The 22,383-nt window shown below is 28.7% G+C and overlaps 2 protein-coding genes across 2 annotated transcripts; both read left to right on the top strand.

Moving 5' to 3' along the window:
- Nucleotides 1–1,068: 1,068 nt before the first annotated feature.
- On the top strand, nt 1,069–4,160 carry LOC127244071 (transcription initiation factor IIB-2-like). The gene is made up of 7 exons (XM_051264384.1): nt 1,069–1,607; nt 2,485–2,509; nt 2,784–2,913; nt 3,006–3,136; nt 3,256–3,344; nt 3,622–3,698; nt 3,801–4,160. Exons 1-7 carry the CDS (start codon nt 1,261–1,263, stop codon nt 3,938–3,940), a joined length of 939 nt encoding a protein of 312 aa, XP_051120341.1. The 5' UTR covers nt 1,069–1,260; the 3' UTR covers nt 3,941–4,160.
- Nucleotides 4,161–16,596: 12,436 nt separating this feature from the next.
- LOC127244018 (arogenate dehydratase/prephenate dehydratase 6, chloroplastic-like) lies at nt 16,597–18,400 on the top strand. The gene has a single exon (XM_051264292.1). The coding sequence runs from the start codon at nt 16,880–16,882 to the stop codon at nt 18,158–18,160; it is 1,281 nt and encodes a 426-aa protein (XP_051120249.1). The 5' UTR covers nt 16,597–16,879; the 3' UTR covers nt 18,161–18,400.
- Nucleotides 18,401–22,383: the final 3,983 nt, after the last annotated feature.

Here is a 22,383-nt window from a genome sequence, read left to right on the forward strand (position 1 = left end):
CAGAAATCGTGGAGCGAGCTTCCTACAAGCTTCCAAAATGGAGGTCGGCCATTCGGGTTCGAATCCGGACCCGGTCCGAACCCGACAGCAAGTGGCAACTAATGAGCGGGATGCATTTGGGGCAAGCGATTTCATTTATCCTTTCCATATATTATTTTATAGTAACAATATGATATCGGTAAAACTTGCATGTTTTGCCATTTTATTATCTAAAGTGTTATAATCAACTGTAAGCGACTCAAAAATTGAATTATATTCGTAATCGTAATAAAAATGAAAGACATAATATGAATTAATATATTATGTTTACTTTAGGATAAAAGTAATTTTGATCCCATGTGAAATAACTCAAAAATTCCATTATATGATGAAAGACTTATATATAATCATGACATTTGACCCGCTAGACTCAAATCATAATAACCTAATTTAATGAATAAAATGAGATATAAAACAACTAAATTTAATTTAAAATTAAATAATTCAAATATTACATCTCTTTAAATTTTCCTCAAACTCAAATGATGCATAAATAATTTGAATTTGCAAAAAAATATCGAAGATATACAACTAAAATCACGTTAGAGTCATAAATAATTAGAGTTGAAGACGAAACATGCTAACGACAAAATATCGAAAATAAGACTCACGACAAAGTATCGAAAACAAGACTCACATCTAAATAGAATGTACAAAGAGTATGTAATATAAAATTTAAATTAAAATAAATTTAATAAAAAAAAATGTAAATTCTATTGGTAATAATAATAATGCAAATAGATTAAAAAGAAAGTCATTAATTGAAATTTAAAGAATAATTAAATATATTTACTAAATATGATATTTTAAATGAACAAATAAAATGGCAAATCATGCAAACTATTACCAATATCATATTTTTGTTACTATAAGTAATAGTATGCAAAGGATAAATAAAACCGCGTGCACCTCATCCAATTGCCATTAGCTGTCAAACCCGGACCGGATTCGAACCCGAATGGGCCCGAATTGGCTGACCTCCTCCTTGGGTTTCTGTCTATATATACCACCATTCCTTGTCGACGCACTCTTCCTTCTCTTTCGTCTCTCTTCTTCGATTTCTAACGCTAGATTCTGGAGGAGGGAGGGATTCGGAAGAAGGCGGAGATTAATAGAAATTCTACTTTGTTTAAATCTACGCAGAGAAAATCTTTTGCCGGCAAATCGGCTAGAATTCGCATTCCGATCAATCTAATCCTCATCGCGTTTTACTACTCACTGATGGGGGATTCTTACTGTTCGGACTGCCAAAGAAACACGGAAGTGGTGTTCGATCACGCGGCTGGGGACACCGTGTGCTCGGAGTGCGGCCTCGTGCTAGAAGCGCGCTCCATAGACGAGACGTCGGAGTGGCGAACATTCGCCGATGATTCGGGCGACCACGACCCCAACCGTGTCGGAGGTCCCGTGAACCCGCTGTTGGGAGATGCGGCTCTCTCCACAGTTATCTCTCGGGGTGCCAATGGGGCCAACGGAGATTCGTCTGTGGCGCGCTTGCAGAACAGAGGCGGGGATCCCGACCGTGCTATTGTCTTCGCTTTTAAGATGATTTCTAATATGGCTGATAGGTGGGTTTTACTTTGTTTTTTGTTGATTTTATTTATGATTTTGTTTCTAGGGTTTGGGTTTGGGGACAGTTGGTTGGTTGATTTCTGAAACAAAGGCTTTGGCAAAGAATGAATCAGACGATTGATAAATGGGATGGGTTAATTACTTACTTAGACCTTCAAAAGTGAGGTATTTTGGATTAGTAGTTAGAAGAAAACTTAACTTAGAATGAGAACTAACTAAACTGCTGCTGAATAATAAGGAAATGTGGGTGACAGAAGAGAGCTTTTATTGTTGAAATCGAAGTAGAAACAACATCAGCCAGCGGTCTTGATTATTGGTTGTTTTGATTCTGAAAGAAAGCAGGCTGAATTGTGCTATGAGGAACTAACTCATTAGCGTTTATTTATGAATTAGGTATTGGCCGCCACAGAAATGGTTGTTAAGGTTTAACATCAATGAATGTGTCTGCCTGTCTGGCTCGAATTGAAACTGGGAGAAAGCTATTTCCAAATTTATGTTATTAGAATTTGGGATGCAATTTGATTGGCTTGGCATGCGTGGATGGATATAAGAAGCTAGAATCTAAACATCTATCTTGGTTATGCTTATTGTGCACTTGATGATGGTTTATCTTTCTCATCAACCTTTTTTAAGTAGCAGCAGTCTAATAGTTAACTATTCAAGTGGTTTTTCCATTAGCTTATAGCTAGCTTATACACATTGATGCCATGATATCTATGTGGTTGAAGTAGAACCTTTGTGTCGGCTGAAAGATTTTACCTATAGATGTGAATTAATGCTAGTTACTTCAGTTTAATTTGCCCTTTTCTGGCCATTTATGGGAATTGTACGGGACGACTACTGATATTAATTGTTTTGGATTTTCTCCTCCAGGTTGAGCTTGGTTACTACCATTAAGGTATGAACTCACCTTTTTTGAGTGATTGTCACATTATACGTGTTACCAAAGTTATTCAACTGCAATCATTTAGGAATTATTTTTCCGTTTATGACTGTTTCTACCACTTGTATGTCTCTCTGGGGGTTGGGACTTGTAAAGGGTTTACGATTGCGAATGTTAGGGGTGATGACATAATATCTTTGTAAACATGCATATTGATTTCCTGAAGTAAGACATAAAAATCCATATATATATATATATATATGTATTTTTCCTCTTACTTTCTTTGAAGGACCGGGCAAGCGAGATATACAAAAGGTTAGAAGATCAAAAGTGTACAAGGGGAAGAAACTTGGAGGCTCTAGTTGCTGCCTGCATTTATATTGCTTGTAGGCAGGAAGGGAAACCGCGCACTGTAAAAGGTGCAGAATAAATCACTTGCTTAAGTTGATAACCAGCATCTGTTACTACCTCACATTTAAAAGGCCTCTGAATCTTTGTGGGTCTCAACTAGAAATATGTTCCATTGTTGCTGGAGCTACAAAGAAAGAGATTGGCCGAGCAAAAGAATTTATTGTGAAACAGTTGAAGGTTGAGATGGGGGAATCGATGGAGATGGGTACCATTCATGCAGGAGATTATCTGGTGAGTTTTATTAGCGGAGGGGTTATTGCGATATGCTTGATTTATTTGCAAAACCATCATTATACTTTCAATAATCTTTCTTTGCATTAAAACTGTCGGTTTTGGCATCCGGTTTTCAGAGGCGTTTCTGTTCTAATCTCGGCATGAGCAATGAAGAAGTGAAAGCTGTTCAGGAAACAGTTCAAAAGGCAGGAGACTTCGACATCAGGTATTGTGCTGATCTTTTGTGTCTACACAATACTGCACAGCAGACACTTCTCTTCAACATTTTCTAGTGGCATCACTACTGAACTTTGAATCGAAAAGGCTTTACATAAACACATAGTTGATTTGAAGTTACAGAACTTTTGGAATTGGAATTGGAATTAGAATTGGAATTAAAATGTAGCTGCTTGGGATAATTTCGTAATGTTCTCAAAAACTGGAAAAAAAGGCGAACAATCCATTAGCTGGTTTGACGTTTTCATCATTTTCTTAAATTGCAGGAGGAGCCCTATTTCTATTGCTGCAGCCATAATATTCATGATAACTCAGCTGTCAGAATCAAAGAAGCCATTGAAAGGTTTGGGCAATAATCATCTGTCATTCTTTTCAGCTCGAAAATACCTGTCAGGCTTTCTTCTTTGTATTTGGATTTCTTATTATTAAAATGCCATTGTTGTAGATATATCATTTGCAACTACAGTTGCAGAGGGGACAATCAAGAATGCTTACAGAGATCTCTACCCGCACGCTGCCAAGATCATTCCGGATTGGTACGCCAAGGAAAGGGACCTAAAGAATCTTTCCAGCCCTAAGGCTTGAACAAAAGCTTACATTGTTGACAAAATTCAGGTTTGAATCTCTCCATATATTTCTACAAACTGTTGTATGCGGAAAGAAGACGTACGGTCGCAAAACAATTGCGGTTAACTTACTTTCCTGATCTTTTAACTTTCACAAATTTTCGATTTTGAAAATTGCTTCGGTTGGACAATGCATGCTCAAGTTTATTCGAATCAATGATAGCAACATGATTGTTTTAGTATGTGTGTTTTCTCTGTTTCATTACTATGATTTATTATCTTGCGATGTTCTGTATGAAAGAACATAGACACTGTCTTCTATTGTTGTCTTCTTGACAACAATTCCCATATCTGCTTCTTTTGATGCCGTTAGCCTTGTAATTGCCCGTTCTACCATCTCCGGCGATCCCAGCCTCTAACCTTCAGTCCAACCTGCTATCCTATGATGATATGGTTCTAGTGCAGAATATTCTGTGAATTTTTTCATCAATTTCTATCCCTGGAATTTACTATGATTTAAATTCTGTGGAGGAGACACAGTAGTAAATTTGGGGGATTTTATACCAATCCTTTTATAAGTTGTGATCAAAATTGTTTAGATTCTCAACATTATGCAATTGGTTTTAAGTTATTCGAAAGGGTAAAAACAATGATAACTTGTATCTGATAGAATTAATGTATATCATCAGTGATCAAGAATTGATAGTTGCTGCTGCATCCATCGCTTTATTAACAATCACATGAAACTGAAATTTTTTAAAAATGTTTCTAACTTGTTGCTCTTCTCATCTAAATATCAATCTTAACTCTGTAGCTCGATCAAAAAACATTACAAAAGTGTGATAGAATCTTTTTTTAATATATATATTCAATTTATATCATAATTTAAATTTAAGTATAAACTATATTTAAAATGAACAAAGTACAATCCACATTAAATTGAAATAAAAATAAATTTTAAATAGTCCCGAAGAGATGGCATGAATGGATTCAAACCCCCCACCTGCAACAAATGATTTGATTTGGCTAGTATAACTTGCTAAATTTATATTTATATTTAAATTCGACTTAAATATTGTTAATTTGAAAATTAAAATAAATTTGGAATGAATCATGCCTACCAATAAGAAAAAAATAAACATTTAACGATTTTGTTGTTGTTTTTCTTACATCGTTAAAATGCAATTTAGAAAAAAATTCAAACATTATTGCTCAAAATATTTTTCTACGATTACCGAAAATCGAGTAAATTCTCCGATTTTCTCCAAAAAGATCCGAAAATTGTGTTCAAAAAATAATTAACAAAAAGAAACAAAGGAAACGGAAAGAACTCAAATAATATTGTTATTGCTCAAAATATTTTTCTAGGATTTCTTGGATTGAATCGGCCGAAAATTGAGTGAATTCTCCGATTTCCTCAAAAAGGATCCAGAACCGTACTCGCAAAAATAATTAACAAAAAAAAAAAACAAAGGAAACAGAAAGAAAGCAAACAAATCAAGCAAGAAAAGAAAAAGAAATAAGCAAGAAAATAAACTGAGGAAGAACGAAAATTCAAGGAAGTTTTAGGAAGTCGAAAGAAGACGGATGGAAGGGGAATAATAAAAAAAAAGAATAGAAAATTTATGGTGTTGAAGTTGTGTATTTTAAAATAAATTTCCTTGCAGATATACTACTTTCTATCCAATTAGATTTAACAAAAATTCTATTTTATTCAAATATTTTAATATTTTTATTTTTGTCCGGATACTATTTTTTGATATAGTAATTTTGTATTACCTACCTAACATAATAAATATCCTTACAATTTCCAATATTTTACATAAATATTATTACTTTTTTATTACCCAATACCAATAGGGTATTTTATCTTTTTACTACAACTCAATATAATACTAATATTAAAAAATCTATTTATAAAAAACAAATGTTACTCTTTTATTGGGACGGGGTAGTATTTTTTTATAAATAATACTTATATTTTTTATATATAAAATATATTATCGAATCAAATCAATTTGAAAGATAACATACACAATACAATTTTAAAACAAAACTAATTTATAGAAAATAATAATAACAAAATACATGCACAATAAAAATAAAATTACTACAATAAAAAGAAAATTTTTATATATTAAACTTCTCATAATTTTTTGTATCGTTTTTCTAAATATTCTTTCATATCACTTGAAATTCGAACTTAATTTAAAAAATTAAAAAATATGCTAAAATATTATATTCAAAATCAAATCAATTTCTTTATGAAAAAAATGCAATCTCTTTGCAAAAATTTGAAAAATGATAAGTCTTGTAAATAAATTATGAAAGAGATCAATTTCTTTATGAAAAAAATGCAATCTCTTTGCAAAAATTTGAAAAATGATAAGTCTTGTAAATAAATTATGAAAGAGAGATAATATTTTTTCAAGTAGAAAATCATTCACTCACTTGAAAGAATATAAATGATAACTAATTATATATGCAAATAAAATATAAAAAAAATAAAAAAAAATTATGGATCGTTCAAACCAAAGTAGAAAATTCACTATAGTCAAATTAAATGTACGAGTTTCTCAAGAGTGCATAAAAACACACACGTTAAGTCACAAGTCAACCGACTAACAAAAACCACAAATATAAGAAAAATCAAGATTAAGAAAACAAACATAAAGCTGTCACATCCAATAAAAAAATTCACCTTTACATTGAAACTGCAACTAATTACAAACACTTCCGGAAACTTCTTTTCTTTCATACACAAAAAAAAGTCGAACTACCTAATTAAATACAAAAAAAAATAGAAATCAACATTTCCAAATATATTAAAATTGAAATAGAAGTAAAAAATTAAACCGACGATATATGATATGATTGTATTTTTATAGAATATATAATTAAAATTTTAAAAATAATTATCAAAAGAATAGACGTGCCATTTAAAATATAAATAAATGAAGAAATAAAGCCTTGAATGGAAGGTGTTGGTTAGGGTAAAGAGTGCAAAGGATGTTCAGTGATAAAAGGAAAGTAAACAGACTTGTCCTGAAATTGTTATCATTTTGGTTGCCCTTTGGACTTTGTTGGAAACTTTCTGCATACCTTTAATTCTTCACATTCACTTTAGAAATTACTTAGAAATAGGTTTACTATCACTTTTTTTTTTTAAATAATAATAATAAATTAAATATTTACCCACTTATAAAATTATTGTGGTGCAGGAAAACACCATGTCATATTGACCTGTCGCGCGGTTAATCAAATAATTTGATCGCAATTTAATGTAATGTAATACATGGAAGTGATCGTCTCCACAGGATTGTGTGATTCACTCGTTCGCATTCTAATACAGTAAATAAAAGGGAGAATTTTTTTTTATTATCTAATGAAGGCAAAATAATAAAACAATTAAATTAACGGAGAACTAGCTATCAAAGGATATCTGGCTTAAGGGACACTTATATTTTATAATTGATTTAATAAAGTTAGTTCTTATTAAAGTATTAATAAATTTGTTATAATTATCAACAAGCTCTGACAACCAATATTTTCTTACAGTAGGTAATTAAGGTACGTCCATTAACTACTCATAATTAAACTAATAAACTTATGTGCGCCCATAAGTAATATTGTCTACTCGCATTCTAATTTAGAAAAACTCAATTCAAAACAATTACTATTCAACCCGGTTGTCACCTATTCAAATGCGAATACAATTACAGATATTCTACTTGAATTGACTTTAGATTATTAGACCAATTTAAATATCAGTATCAAAATATCCAATCAATCAAACAATCATAATCATTATTTCCAGGATTAAACAAATATTGACAATAAAAAAAACTTTTATAAAAAAAATCAGAAATCTTCAAAACCGTAAGAACCAAAACATTATATCTCCAAACCAGAAAAGTATCCACTCTATAATCAAATAACAAACAACAATAGAGAAAGATAAAGTTAGTTGAAGGGGAAATCTTCTTTGTCGATTTGCTTCTACGCAATCCTAATCCGCTTATTTTCTCTCTGGCCGTTCTCTCATCCTCGTGGGTGTGACTCCCCTTTTTATTTAATTTTTGCCCTAATTATTTTGTATTTAGACTGTTGGGCTTTTAATTAAATTCTCATGTGAAGAGGGTAACTTGACTGTCCAAAACTGATTTTATTTCTTTTATTCTTCTCTAAATTCACCAAATTTGTCTTTTCTTTTATGCATGTCGGAAATAAACAATACGCACATAAATTATGTAGAAGCCAATCAAAATCAATCAAATATCGCATATAATTTGAACAATTAACGCATGCGATTTCTAACTATCACGTATCATGCTTATTCTTTTGGGCATGGATAGCTGCTGATCTGGTAAGTGAGCATGTTGTTGATTTGAGTCAGTATATATTATAAGAGTGATTAATATATATTTATATATATCTCAACATATTTATAATATAATATATATTATTATAACTCAACATATGTGATCACTCTTATAGCATATGCTTATTCGATCAAATCAGCACAATATTGACTTAGTCTGATCAACACATGATCTGTGGCTTATTCTGTTATATACTTTTTCTCCTCAAATGTTGGTATCAAAATGTTAGTTTAATTAATTAATTAATCATATTTGAATTTTGATTATTTTTGAATTATCTTATATAATTAAACTAACTTGTGGCCACTTTTCTCCCATTAAGTCTATCACATTCAAAATATACATGAGAAGTGGCAGAAATGATACTAAACCTACTCTCAGAAAATCAACCTACTCTCAAAAAATCAGAATACACCATCGCTATTTGAGAGCCAGGGTTTGGGGTTTGGCAACATCAACCTAGGATTCCAGGATCTGGCGACATATTCGCAGGTTCCAAAGTTTGACAACATTCTCCCAAGGGTTCCAGAGTTTGGTAATACCGTCTTCCACGGTTCCAATCTAGCGTTTGCTTGAAGAAGAGAGTATCGAGAATAAATTTAATTTTTAGCAATGGCCGGAGGTTTATTTAAATTCCGCTTCCGCTAACATATTTGATTATATGTTTATTTTCTAACACAAAATAGTCACAATTTTTAGATGATATGGTTTCTAATAACTTTTTACTATTTTGTTCTTTTTCCGAATAATCAACATGAAACAGAAATAGGGACAAAAAGCTTGTTTTAAGTGAAGTTTATCCACTTCTTGTGAATTGTCATCGGAGTTTGATTGTTTATGCACAAAATAAATAGATTTATTATATTATTTAATTTGTTTTGATTCATTGGGTAATAAATTATGTATACAACAATAGATTAATTGGATTGAGTTAAAAGTTACAAAAAGTAAATAAATAAAAATTGCAAGTATTAATTTAAATCTAAGTTAACCAAAATAATTTAGGAATTATGTGTCACGTCCACCCATATGATGCTTGACGTTAGTTATTGTTATTTATATTTATTTTTACAGACTTTTTTTTCCCTAACTAATAAAACGTGATGCACATGGTTGAAACTTGTCAATTATTATTATTTTTTTCTTTTTATTTTAGAAATTTACGTAAAAATAAAAATCTTGTGGATTTTTAGGATTTACTTTTGATTGAAAATTGAGAAACTTATGAGCACTTGTAAAATTACATCTTAGAAAAAATAAAATAAAATAATATTAATAAAGGGAAAACAGCACATTTATTATCATTAGTTTAATTCGCAAGTTATTACGAAAATTTGGTGCCTATGGACCACGAAAGCACAGTGTTTTAATAGATATCATATAGTATTATTATGTATTAATATAATACAAATATAATATATAAACTAACATGGCATGTTATATTCTTATACAATAAGTAATATATTTTTATACAACACGTTGTTAGTTAAATGGGTATTGCGAAAAGTAAATGTATTGTAAAAACGAGTCGATGATGAATCATCTTTTCGAAAATTAAATACGTTTCGATAGTGCTTCTGGTGGTCGGCGTTCTAACCCAAAGATAAAACGATTTTCATCTCCGATGAGAATAACACCTCAGATCGTTGGAGTTCCAGCGAACAAAACAAGAAATGAATTGAGCTAGGAAAATTTCCGGAAAGCTAAAAGAGATGAGTGAATGATGTGAGAATGTTGTTGGTGTTTTTATAATGAAGGACGAGACCCTTGTATAGACGTCTTCACTCGGCCAAAATGCTAGATGATCCATTACGATCATAATTACGACTTTTAATTTATTTTAATTTCAATCATTCTGTTTGAGGGGATCATAATTGATTTTAATAACAAACTTTCCGTTTGTGACGATCGTAATTTATTCTAATTTCAAACTTTTCGTTTGAGATTATAATATTTTCATCCAACGATAATATTTTATCCAAATAAAACTACTGACTTAGGTCATATAATTTGTTGGAGACGAGCAAAATAGCCAAATTATTAACTAAGTCTCATGTACAAGAAATAAATTTATTTCATCCAAACTGTTGGAATAAACGGAATAACTTGATTTTTTAGCTAAAAATAGGGTTATATCGTCATTTATATTGATATATTACCATAAATATATATATTATAATATATATATCAATATCCCCTCAAACTCAAGGTAGGATTGTGGAAACCAATTTGTGTTTGCTCAGGAATGACTGAAAGCAGCCGGGAAGATGAGGTTTGGTGAAGCCGTCGGCGGTCTGATCGGCAGAAGAAGTGGGGGACAATGAGGCGTTGGCGTGAGCAATGTGGTGACGCACAAGGTGACTGTCGATCTCAATGTATTTCGTACGCTTGTGAAAAACATAATTCGTCAAAATCTTCATAACGCTCTGATTGTCAAAATGAATAATATTAGCGGAGGATTGAGGCACACTGAGATCAGCTAGAAGCCAGCGAAGCCATTAAAGCTCGGCAGTGGTATCTGCAAGAGCTCTATACTCAAACTCTACACTGGACCGGCCGGGAAAAAATTGTCTGTTTTTTGCTGCGCCAAGAAATAAGCGAGTTGCCAAGGAAGAAACAAAAACTAGTGGTCGAGTGGTGATCAGTGGGATCACCCGCCCAATCAACATCAAAATACCCAATCAAAACCAAAGATGAACGAGCTGATTAAATAAGGCCATGGAAGAGAGTGCCTTTGACGTATCGAATAATCCGTAAAACAGCAGAATAATAAGTCGTTTGAGGAGCGGACATAAACTGATTGATGATATGAACAACATAGGCTATTTCAGGCCGAGTAACCGTCAGCTATACCAGATTTCCCACCCGCTGACGATCTTTACTCACTAATTAATCGATTGTGTAAATCGATTATCCAACACACACTTGTAATTATAAATAAACAATTACACACAATATATAATGTATGTAATAAAAAACTTATAATAAAAAATACGTGATGTTTGTATATATGTTAAGTGTCTTAATTTAGAAATAATACTTATTACGTAGTATGTATATTATAATAATAATAATGAAAAGGAACAAGCACTAACTCATATCATTGGTCTATTTTTTTTTTTAATTTAAAAAAATTTGGTTTAGTTTTTATATTTTTATAATATTTGAGAAAATACTTATTTTCCGTACAATGCAAAGTCAAGTAAATTTTTTTCTTTTTTTTAAAATCCTAATTAAAGAATATATATATAGACACACGACCCATTACAGCATTGACCCAGTTTTCCGATTTGTGTATCCACTTCATTGTCATGGTATTGTTAACAAACTATCAGATAATTTAATAAATGTATATTTTTAAAAAATAAATAAATTGGATTCAAACATGGTAGACCATAATAAACTAAAATAAATATATAAAGAAATTATAGCCGTCTAGAGAGTTGACTTGAAGTCAACTCTCTTCATACTGCAATATTTTTACATTTTTAAATATATATTTAATTAACCTTAAAGTTATTTCATTATTGAAAATTGAAAAAAAAATAAAAAAATACCATTCAATATTTAAAAGGTGTGTTATTTTTGTGGTCTTGGTGTTTCAGTTTTTTTTTTATATATATATATATTTATTTATTAGAATAATTTTTGGATTTAATGTTTTATACAAAAATTAAGTAGTTATTTTTACGAGAAAATATTATATTATTAGGCTATGTTTTTTATACTTTTTTCAAACAAAATTAATCTTATTTCCTACTCTTAATTGAAATTTTTCTATTTTTAAGCATGAAAAATTAAGTTTTATTTGTACATAGATCTTGTATTGGTGGTCAATTTTAAATTTAGAGTTTAATAATGGTTAATATATGAGAACAATAATATAGTTGAGGTGCTCTTTTTTTAAGTTTTAATTTTTGTTGTTTTTCTATGAAATTGTGGTTATATGAATATGATAGTTTTTTAAAAGAAAAATAAACAATTGAATTATATAAAAATATATATATATATATAAAAGTATATCACTATGAGAAAAAATCATTTTTGTAATTATATTTATTTTTTTTAAAAGTATTGTGTAATTTTATTTTTTAGAAAGTAATATAATTTTATTTGTAAAAAGTAAATATGTAATTTTATATTTTAAAAAGTATTGTGTAATTTTATTTTTTGCAAAGTCATCTGTAATTTATTTTTTGAAAAGTATTGTGCAAATTTATTTTTTAGAAAGTAATCTATAATTTTTAAAAAGTAATATGTAATTTTTTTTGTTTTAGAAAGTAATGTGTAGTTTCATTTTTAAAAAAGTAATAGAGAGTATAATTTTTTTGAAAAGTATTGTTTAATTTTATTTTTTAGAAGGTAATCTATAATTATTTTGTGTATTTTTTTCCGTAAAAAATTATATATACTATTTATGCATGTATGTTAATAATTATTAAAAATATGTATTTGTATTTAAATCAAATATGTATTATATATTATTTGGTGATAGCATAAAAAAATATGTTTGAATGTAATTTATAAATATATATACAATAATATAGTAGAAGAATATATAAGAAATATACTTTTTAAAATATATTTAAAAATTATGATTAAAACCAAATAGTGTAAATCAATTGTATTTTTAGAATAATAAATTAAAGAATTATCTTCTTCTTTTTTTTTAATATCTTTTAACACATGTTCTGATACTTTGTAGATCTATAGTACAACTATTAAATTCAACATTGAAATTTTAAAATAAAATAATTATCCTAAAGAACAAGAAAAAGAAATAATAAAAAATAGAGTCAACATAATAAATTTAAATTAATGGTTAGATGAAGAAATTGTTGTCCATATGAAACATGCAGTTCAATTAAAGAAAATAATGCTTTAAGCATGCCACTATATTACTTTATTTATTTATAATTATCTAACCACAACTCTCATAATATATATTACTGTAACAGACAGGTCCATCTCTTTGACAAAAATTTCTTAAATTTTATTATATGAACTCTATATATATATATATATATATATATATTTTATAAAATATCAATAAAATATTTTTTAAATATAAAATTCAAATTTAATCTTCTTTACTCAAACCCAAGTAAATACACCCATACTATCTTCTTCTTTTTTATTATTATTATTATTATTATTATTATTATTTCATTCATCTGAAAGTATCACTTCTAAGTTTTTTTTTTTTTTTTTTTTTTGTTCTTCTTAACAGTATCTATATTTTGTTACAGTAAAAGTAATGATAAATTAATATTAAAATATTTTTAAATTTATTTACAAATATATCATTACAAATACAATTCGTTTATACATCAAATACAAAAAGCAACTATCAAAATCATTTTACACACTTTAATTAACTAATAAAATATTACTCCCTCCGTCCAAAGTAATAGTCTAATTTGTTATTTTTGTTCGTTTCAAAACAATAGTCTCATTTTTTTTCTTATAACTACCTCCCCACTCTTTTACATAACTATCTCCACATTTTTACAATAATTACATAAAATAGGAACATGTTGATCTTTTAGAAACACTTTTACACCAATTGTCAATATAATATTATTATTCTTTAATTCTCGTGTTTATCTCAAATGTTCATATTATTTTGGGACGGAGGAAGTATTATTTTGAAATTTATTATAAAACTTCAAATGACCCGTTTGGATTGAGACGGAGAGAGTATAAAATTATTATTTTTTTCGGTTTAAAATATCTTATCAAATACTATTTTTTTTAATAGTATATCAAGCAATTACTACTTTCTCTGTTCACCAAAATTATATAATTGTTTTTTTGTTGTCCGTGTTAAACTTATGTACAATTTATTTATAATAAATAACTTTATTTATTCATAATTTTATTATTCTTATTTTAACGAATAATAACTATTTCGCATTTGGTTTTATTTACCCCACTATTTTGGCACTATTTTTATCACTTATTTAATAAATTTTTTTATAGCATTCGCATTTTTTTTGTTTATCTATCTCACTTTAATATTCAAATATATATACTTTTATTTCTTAAGCTCAATATCCAACCAAATATATATAATTTTACTGAAAAAAAGAAGAAAATATATGCCTTAAAATTTTTAGTATTGTCATACACACCACAAGATTCCAAATTACAGCCAAACTCACTTCATATTTTTAACAAAAATAAAAATTTAAAAATTTAAAAAAAAAAACAAAAAACAAAAACAAAAATTAATGGAGCAAACTGCAAGGGACCAATCACAAATTATAAGAGTTGAGGGCCAGGTGGCACCATAATTATGCAAAATTTGTCATTATTGTACGTACAATTTCATTAACGAATCTTTTGTTCTGTTGATCGAATCCAATTTTTGAATTTTTTTTTTTTTTTTTATATAATACTCCATCCGTCTCAAAAGTGTATTATTGAGAGTTGATACGAGAATTAAAAAATAATAGTATTTAATAAAGTAAAATATAAATAATTAAAATGCCTTTGTTTTTTTGAAAGATTTTAAAGATTACGTTAGAATAATAATTAAGGGTAATATGAAAAATTAGAAATAATTTTGTTATGAAGTGGGAACCACGGCTATTAAATAAAAAAATAAGACAATTGCTTTGGGACGGACGAAAATAGAAAAATAAGACAAATTTTTTGGGACGGGAAAGTAATAAATAATATAAAATAATTTTTATAAAAAATTAAAAAATAAAAAAAATTCAAATACTCATTACTAAAAATCAAAAGTTGAATATTAAGTTTTCATTAAATGTTTGGTGAACAGAACTTTTTTTTACTGCATTTGGTTTTTTTTTTTTGAAATTTAAATTTAAATAATACTTATTATATTTTACAAAATAAATAATATATTTTATTAAAAATATATAAATCGAATATTATTGATTTTGTTTTGTGCCAAACCAAACTCACCATTTATTTATTTATTATTATTATTATTATCATTATTAATTAGTTAGAGGTTTTTACTATTTGATAATTTTTTAAAGAAGTATTAGACCTGATTCATATTGCTTTATGAAAAATATAGTAGAAACAAATGTCAAGAACGGAACAAATTAAATCTGAGATGAGTCGGTTCGAAAATAAAATTACTAACGGTCGAATCAACGATAACGATGTGGGGGCGGTTGAACTCCGATGACTTCCTGTCAACAGCACGGCAAAAAATTTGTCGGGTGAGAGGCGATCGAAAGAATTTGAGGGATGTGAATTTAAGGAGAATGAAGAAGAATTGAAGTAGGTTAATTCTTGTTAAATTTTTTCTATTCTGATTTTTTATTTTTTAATTGTTATAAATATCAATAATTTGTACATTAATTATGTTGTATGGAAATTAATAATATCGAAAACATACTATAGAATATTGTAATAATATATGGTAAGAAAAATTATTTTAAGTATGTTAGTATAATAAATATTTTGTAAATAATTATTATTTATTTTTCTAAAATAAATTCTTAAATTGAGGTTAGATTTTTGTAATTAATCTTAATATTTTAAAAAGTTATTAACGACAAATAATTTTAAAAAAATTTATCATCATATTGAAGTATATATCATTTTTACATTCTTCATATCATTCATGTAATTTTAGATAACATATCATATTGTTACCTTGTTGGGAGTATATATTTGTTTTGCACATGTCGGTTAAAATTTGATCTATCAGATTTTCATAACATAACATAATTAATGTTATTGATTTCTTTAATTAAAAAACCATAATAATAATTTTAATACAATACTTGAATTATCTTCGATCATTATAAGCTACAAGATTATAAAATAAAACGATATAACGGTAGAGATTAATTCAGCATGATGATACTGAATACATGCTCAACACTGTACCAACTGCTATATTTAGCTATTGCAGAATGTAAGATTAATTACCACCTCATTATAAACACACATATATTTAATAGTTATTATTTCTATTTGAATACTTAATTCTTTTGAAGGAAAGTTAGTGAAAAAGCTAAAGATATTTTAGAAAGAAATTTACATTGAATACCAATAATGTTATACTAAAATGTGGTGAATTATTTTCATAATAAAGATGTCCATATGTTCATATTCATTGAATTTTATAATATATGTAACTATTTATAAATTGTGTTTTATTTTGATTTTTCTAATTTTTTTTCTAAAAATGGTTGTTAAATTTAAACTGAAACGTTTTTATTAAAAAAATAGATTACATATTTAAAAAATACATTCAAAATTTGAAGAAAAAATTAATACAATATAATGCCATAAATTCACCTAATTTACTAATTTATTTATTAGTATTAGTAAGCAATAATGATAAGAAGTTGAAAGGGGGTAGGTGTGAGTACGACCAAAACCAATCTTGTTGCACAATGCAATGCAATCCCCTGAGATGGTCCGGCCCTTCGAGTCCTGGCCCTTCCAATTAATTCACTCCCTCCCCCTTTCTTCTTCATCTATATATTCCCCCATCCCTAATTATTCGCCTGTCAGCTTCCACCTCTCACTCCTCCGACCGCCGGAATTCCGCCATTGTTGGTTATTCCTTTTTTTTTTAAATCATGCAATCTATGCTTCATTCTACAACCCGATTTGCGCCGGCGCCCGACCCGGGTCGGATCACCCGCCGCTCCGATCCGGTTCCGAATCGGGTCGTAATCCAGTGCGCCTCCCGCCTGCGTAACTGCTGCGCCGCCGTCGCGAGGACCCGCCACGAGTGGCAGAGCGCCTGCGCTATTCTCTCCGGCAAAGTCGCTCTACAGCAGCAGGAAAACGAGAATACCGCCGTCGAAGCTTCCGGCGCCGGCGACGGCGCCGGAAGTAACGGCCATCCCGGACTGAACATCGTTCCGGTCAACTTGACCGACGCTCCGGCGGCGCTCCCCAAGCCGTTGAGCTTCACCGACCTCTGCCCGGCGCCGATGCACGGATCCAAGCTCCGCGTCGCTTACCAGGGACTCCCCGGCGCCTACAGCGAATCCGCCGCCGGAAAAGCTTACCCTGACTGCGAAGCCATCCCCTGCGACCAATTCGAAGTGGCGTTCCAGGCGGTGGAGCTCTGGATCGCCGACAGAGCCGTCCTCCCGGTGGAAAACTCCCTCGGCGGCTCCATCCACCGGAATTACGACCTCCTCCTCCGCCACCGCCTCCACATCGTCGGCGAGGTCCAGCTCCCCGTCCACCACTGCCTCCTGGCGCTCCCCGGCGTCCGGAAAGACTTTCTCCGGCGAGTCATAAGCCATCCTCAGGCGCTCTCCCAATGCGAGCACACGCTCACAAAACTGGGGGTGAATCTCGCCCGCGAAGCCGTGGACGACACCGCCGGCGCCGCCGAGTACATCGCCGCCAACAACCTCCGCGACACGGCGGCGATCGCCTCCGCCCGGGCCGCCGAGCTGTACGGTCTAAAAATCCTAGCCGACGGTATCCAGGACGACTCGAGTAACGTGACCCGGTTCGTTATGCTGGCCCGCGAACCGATAATCCCCCGGACCGACCGGCCCTTCAAAACCAGCATCGTCTTCGCCCACGACGAGGGCACAGGCGTCCTTTTCAAGGTCCTGGCGGCCTTCGCCTTTCGCAACATCAGCCTCACGAAGATCGAGTCGCGGCCGCATCGCAACCGTCCGATCAGACTGGTCGACGACGCCAATCGCGGCACGGCCAAGCATTTCGAGTACTTATTCTACGTCGATTTTGAGGCGTCGATGGCGGAATCGACGGCTCAGAATGCTTTGGCTGAGATTCAGGAGTTTACTTCCTTCCTCAGAGTTTTGGGGAGCTATCCAATGGACATGACGCCATGGACGCCGCCGCCGGCACCGACCTCCGCGCTGGAATGACGCTTTTGCCCTCTTGCTGCTTATTTGGAATTAGTTATAAGATTGGGGTGGTTTTTGCAAAATTTTCCAATCTGTATATTTGAAATTTCGGGAAAAAAACGTCGAATTATCTGGACATGTGAATATAAGGAGATTGGTGGATTAAACGTGGGCTCTGATAGGTGAATGAATTTATTATTATTATTTTTTTATTTTTTATTTATTTTTTATTTTATAATGTGAGAATCTGCCGCCACTATCAAAAGTGCGGGCATTGGGTAAATTCCGATCAGATCTAATATCCTATAAACTAGACCCGACAGACAAGTCACAATAGACGAGTATGATGATGAATTTATTATTGCCTGCACGGTTTGTTTATTTGTTTGTTTTTATTTTAGAGATTTGTGTGATTTTTTAATTTTTTTTTTTTAAAAAAACATTACTACTAGTATTTAGATATTTATGTCTAAATTATTTTTACCAATAGGAGATAAATATTTTTTAATTAAACAAAAAAAAAACGATAAAAGAATAACTAAAGAAATAGTTTTAGTTGAGAGAAAATAAATTCTTTTAATTACATTAAATATATATTTTTTATTTTTACAAAATATTTAAATATATTTAATTTTTTACTTTTAAAAAATTTTCAAATAGGTGTGCGTGTGGTTTTTTTTTTTAGATTTATCTTTCAAACTTTATTATTTTGGTTTTTGCATTTTATGAAAAAAATATATATATATCATATTACATATTATTTGAATACAAAATTAAATACATTTTTGTGTTTGTTTTGGGGGTTTGAATTTTAGATTTAAGATTTGAATGAGAAAAGAATTAAATTGAAATAATTGTATAATATAATATTAATAAGTATTTTTATGATGTTTTGAATGAAAATTTAAATTTTAGTATACTATTAAAAAAAATAAAAAAATGCAATATGTGTTTGATTCTAAATTTTTTTAAAAAAATATTGATAAATAATAAAATCTTCGTCAAATCTTCAAAAAAAAAAAAACATATAAATTTCCATTACATTTATCTACAAGGAAGCTAGATAATGGTTAGTACTTTTATGGAAATAGTGAGCTCTGATAGGCGAATGTATTTATTATTGATTTAAGAGAGTTTGTTTATTTCTATTTGATTTTTATTTTTTTTGAATGTTGTGCCTTCTTTTTAATCGTTTATTTTATTATTATTAAAATACTCCCTCCGTCCCAAATACCGTATCTGCTATACTGTAGACACAGTATTTTAGCAATGGTGTAATTAGTAGATAATTAAGAATGTATTAGTGAAAATAATTATTTTATAATATAAATAATTATAAATTAAGATTAAGATAACTAATTAATTTAATTAAAATTAAAAAAATTAAAATTAAAAAATTTAAAATGAGATTAAAGTGTGTAATCATTTTCCAAAAAAAAAAAGTGACATGGTATGTGGGACGGACAGAAATAGCAACATGGACATGGTATTTGGGACGGAGGGAGTAGTATTTAAATATTTTAATGAAAATTGTTTCTTGAATTGTATATATTTGTACGACAAAAAAGGAATTAAAGTTATGAATAAAGAAACAAACATGCATATCTACAGATGGTCACCAATCCAATAATAGGAAATATTGAAATAATTGTTTACTCGAGTGCAGCAACCAATTCAATGATAAAAACTCTGTTTATATGTAAGTTGTTAAAGTTTTTAAAATAATAATAATAAAAAATGTATATTTAATGTAATATTTTATAAAAAAAAAAAAAAAAAAAAGTTTAACATTGATGTTTTTAAAATAGATCAAATATGTTTGTTTGGGGGATTTGATTGGAATTACACGATTCATCTAATTTTTTTTCTCCCAAAAATATCAAATCGAACACCTATTTTTTATTTTTTATATTATACTAAAAATCAATTTTATATTCAAAACATCACATCAACACCTATTTATATCACATTATACAACTATTCAAATTCAAAATTTTTACTATTCAAATTTCAACTCAAAATCCAAACCTCCAAACAAACACACTAATAATATATACTTTTCTCCTTCCATTTTAAGAGTATATATTTACTTTTAACTTAAAATTTAAAAAATAATAATATTTTAATCATATTGATTAGTTAAAAATAGTATAAAAATAATTATCATTGTTTTTTTGATGTAAAAATAATAATAATAATAAAATATGAGTATTTGTAAAAAAAGAATAGGGATTATAACTATTAAAAAATATTGATACTTTGTAATTGAAAATTTTAAAATAAAAAATTATATACTTTGTGAATTGACAAAAACGTTACAATCAAAACAAAAGTAAAAGGTTTATGCATTAATATTTTTAAATGGTCAGCTTAAAAATATATATATATATAAATATATTTGAACTCGTGATTTTATAATCATAAATTTATTTTAGACCATCTTCAATCCAGTACCATTAATAAAGCTAAATTGGTTGATTTACATCGATCTGTTTCAACCGACGTCATATTTTATGCTAGGTCGGTTGATTAACAATACCAATAATGTTACATTTATTTACAATTATACCATTATTTTTTTAGTATGAATATAAACATCTTTATATAATTAAATAATAATAATATTTTTAAAAAAATGTAAGTGTGGAAAATAAATATTCATTTAAAAAGTGAACGGATAAAGTATTTTTTAGAAAAAAAAGATATAAATAAATACTAAAGGCCATACAACCAATACTTAACAAGACAACCAACAAACATTTGTATTTGAATTGAAAATTTTGAATCATTTCTAATAACTTTAATAAATCGTCTCCATCCTACATAAAATTGTTTTTTTTTTTTTTTTTTTCATTTCACATAATTTATCATTTGTTTTTTTTAAAATATAATTACATATTTTAATCTTATTTTAAATTTGATAATTTATAAATTTCTTGATTTTAATTTAATTATTTAGTTATCTTAATTTTAATATATAATTATTTTTATTATATAATAATAATTGTACTAATATAGTACTTAATTATTTACTGATTATATTTTATTTAAATTATCATATCTATAGTAACATGAACATTTTATCTGAAATGGAGGGAGTATAATTTAAATGTATTTGATTGTTTTTTAATTTAAAATGGCAACATAATCATTTTAAATTAAAACATAAAAGAGTTTGTTTGATTAAGTTTTAAATTAATTTTTTTTACCATTAATTTTATACGGCTCTAATAAAAATATAATATTTTTAATAAAATATTTATATTAAAATATTATTTAAATAAAAAATTAAAGTAATTTTTTATATAATATTTTTTTAAAAAAAAAATTGATGCATTCAGAAAAAATAAACGTAGAAGCATGAATTTAAAAATAACAAAAATAAAAAATTTCATCCATATGCATACCGAAATTCTTCGGTATATTAAAAAAAATATGACATATATATTAAGACATATTTACTTTACTCATTCTCACTCATTTGGGCACTATTCATTTTTCAAAATATATTTTTTATTTTATAAAACATCACATCAAATATAATTTTTTTTTTTAAACTTTCAAAATTCTAAAATCTCTAGAAACCTATATCTAAACAAAGTCTCATCGGTGACATTTGTTTGTTCTTTTTAACTATTTTTATCAGGATGCGATTATTAATATATATAATCTTATATTTTATCATCTGATAAAAAATTAATATTAAAATAAAACACTCCATATTTTAAACTAAAATAGTTAATAAACCAATACTATATATTTTAACAAAAGATTACATAATTACCTTTTTTATGTTAAAATGTTATATTAAATATATATATCATCGAAATTTTGATTAAACAATATTTTATAAAATAAACCAAAATATTTTTATTAATAACCATACAATCTTAACCGTAACAAAAGAAATTTCAAATAAAAAAATATCATCAAAACCTTCAAAAATTACTATTTAGACAAGAGACTTGAAAGATTCAAAGTTTTGAAAAATTTGTAAATAATAAAAATATGTGATCTAGTGTTTTATAAAATATATATATTTAGTGTGATATTTTTTTAAAAAATAAATAAGGAAAAAATTTAAAAGATATTGGGCATCGGAGTCAAAATATCTAAATAGAATCTAAAGTTCGTAATACTCTCTCTGTCCCTTAACAATCTATTCATTTTTCCATTTTCGTCCGTCCTATAACAAAATATTCATTTTTTGTTTTTAGTAACTGTACTATCTATCTAACATAACA

Source organism: Andrographis paniculata, unplaced genomic scaffold (genome assembly GCF_009805555.1).
Source record: "Andrographis paniculata isolate CXL003 unplaced genomic scaffold, ASM980555v1 Contig9END, whole genome shotgun sequence".
NCBI classification, from domain to species: Eukaryota; Viridiplantae; Streptophyta; class Magnoliopsida; order Lamiales; family Acanthaceae; genus Andrographis; species Andrographis paniculata.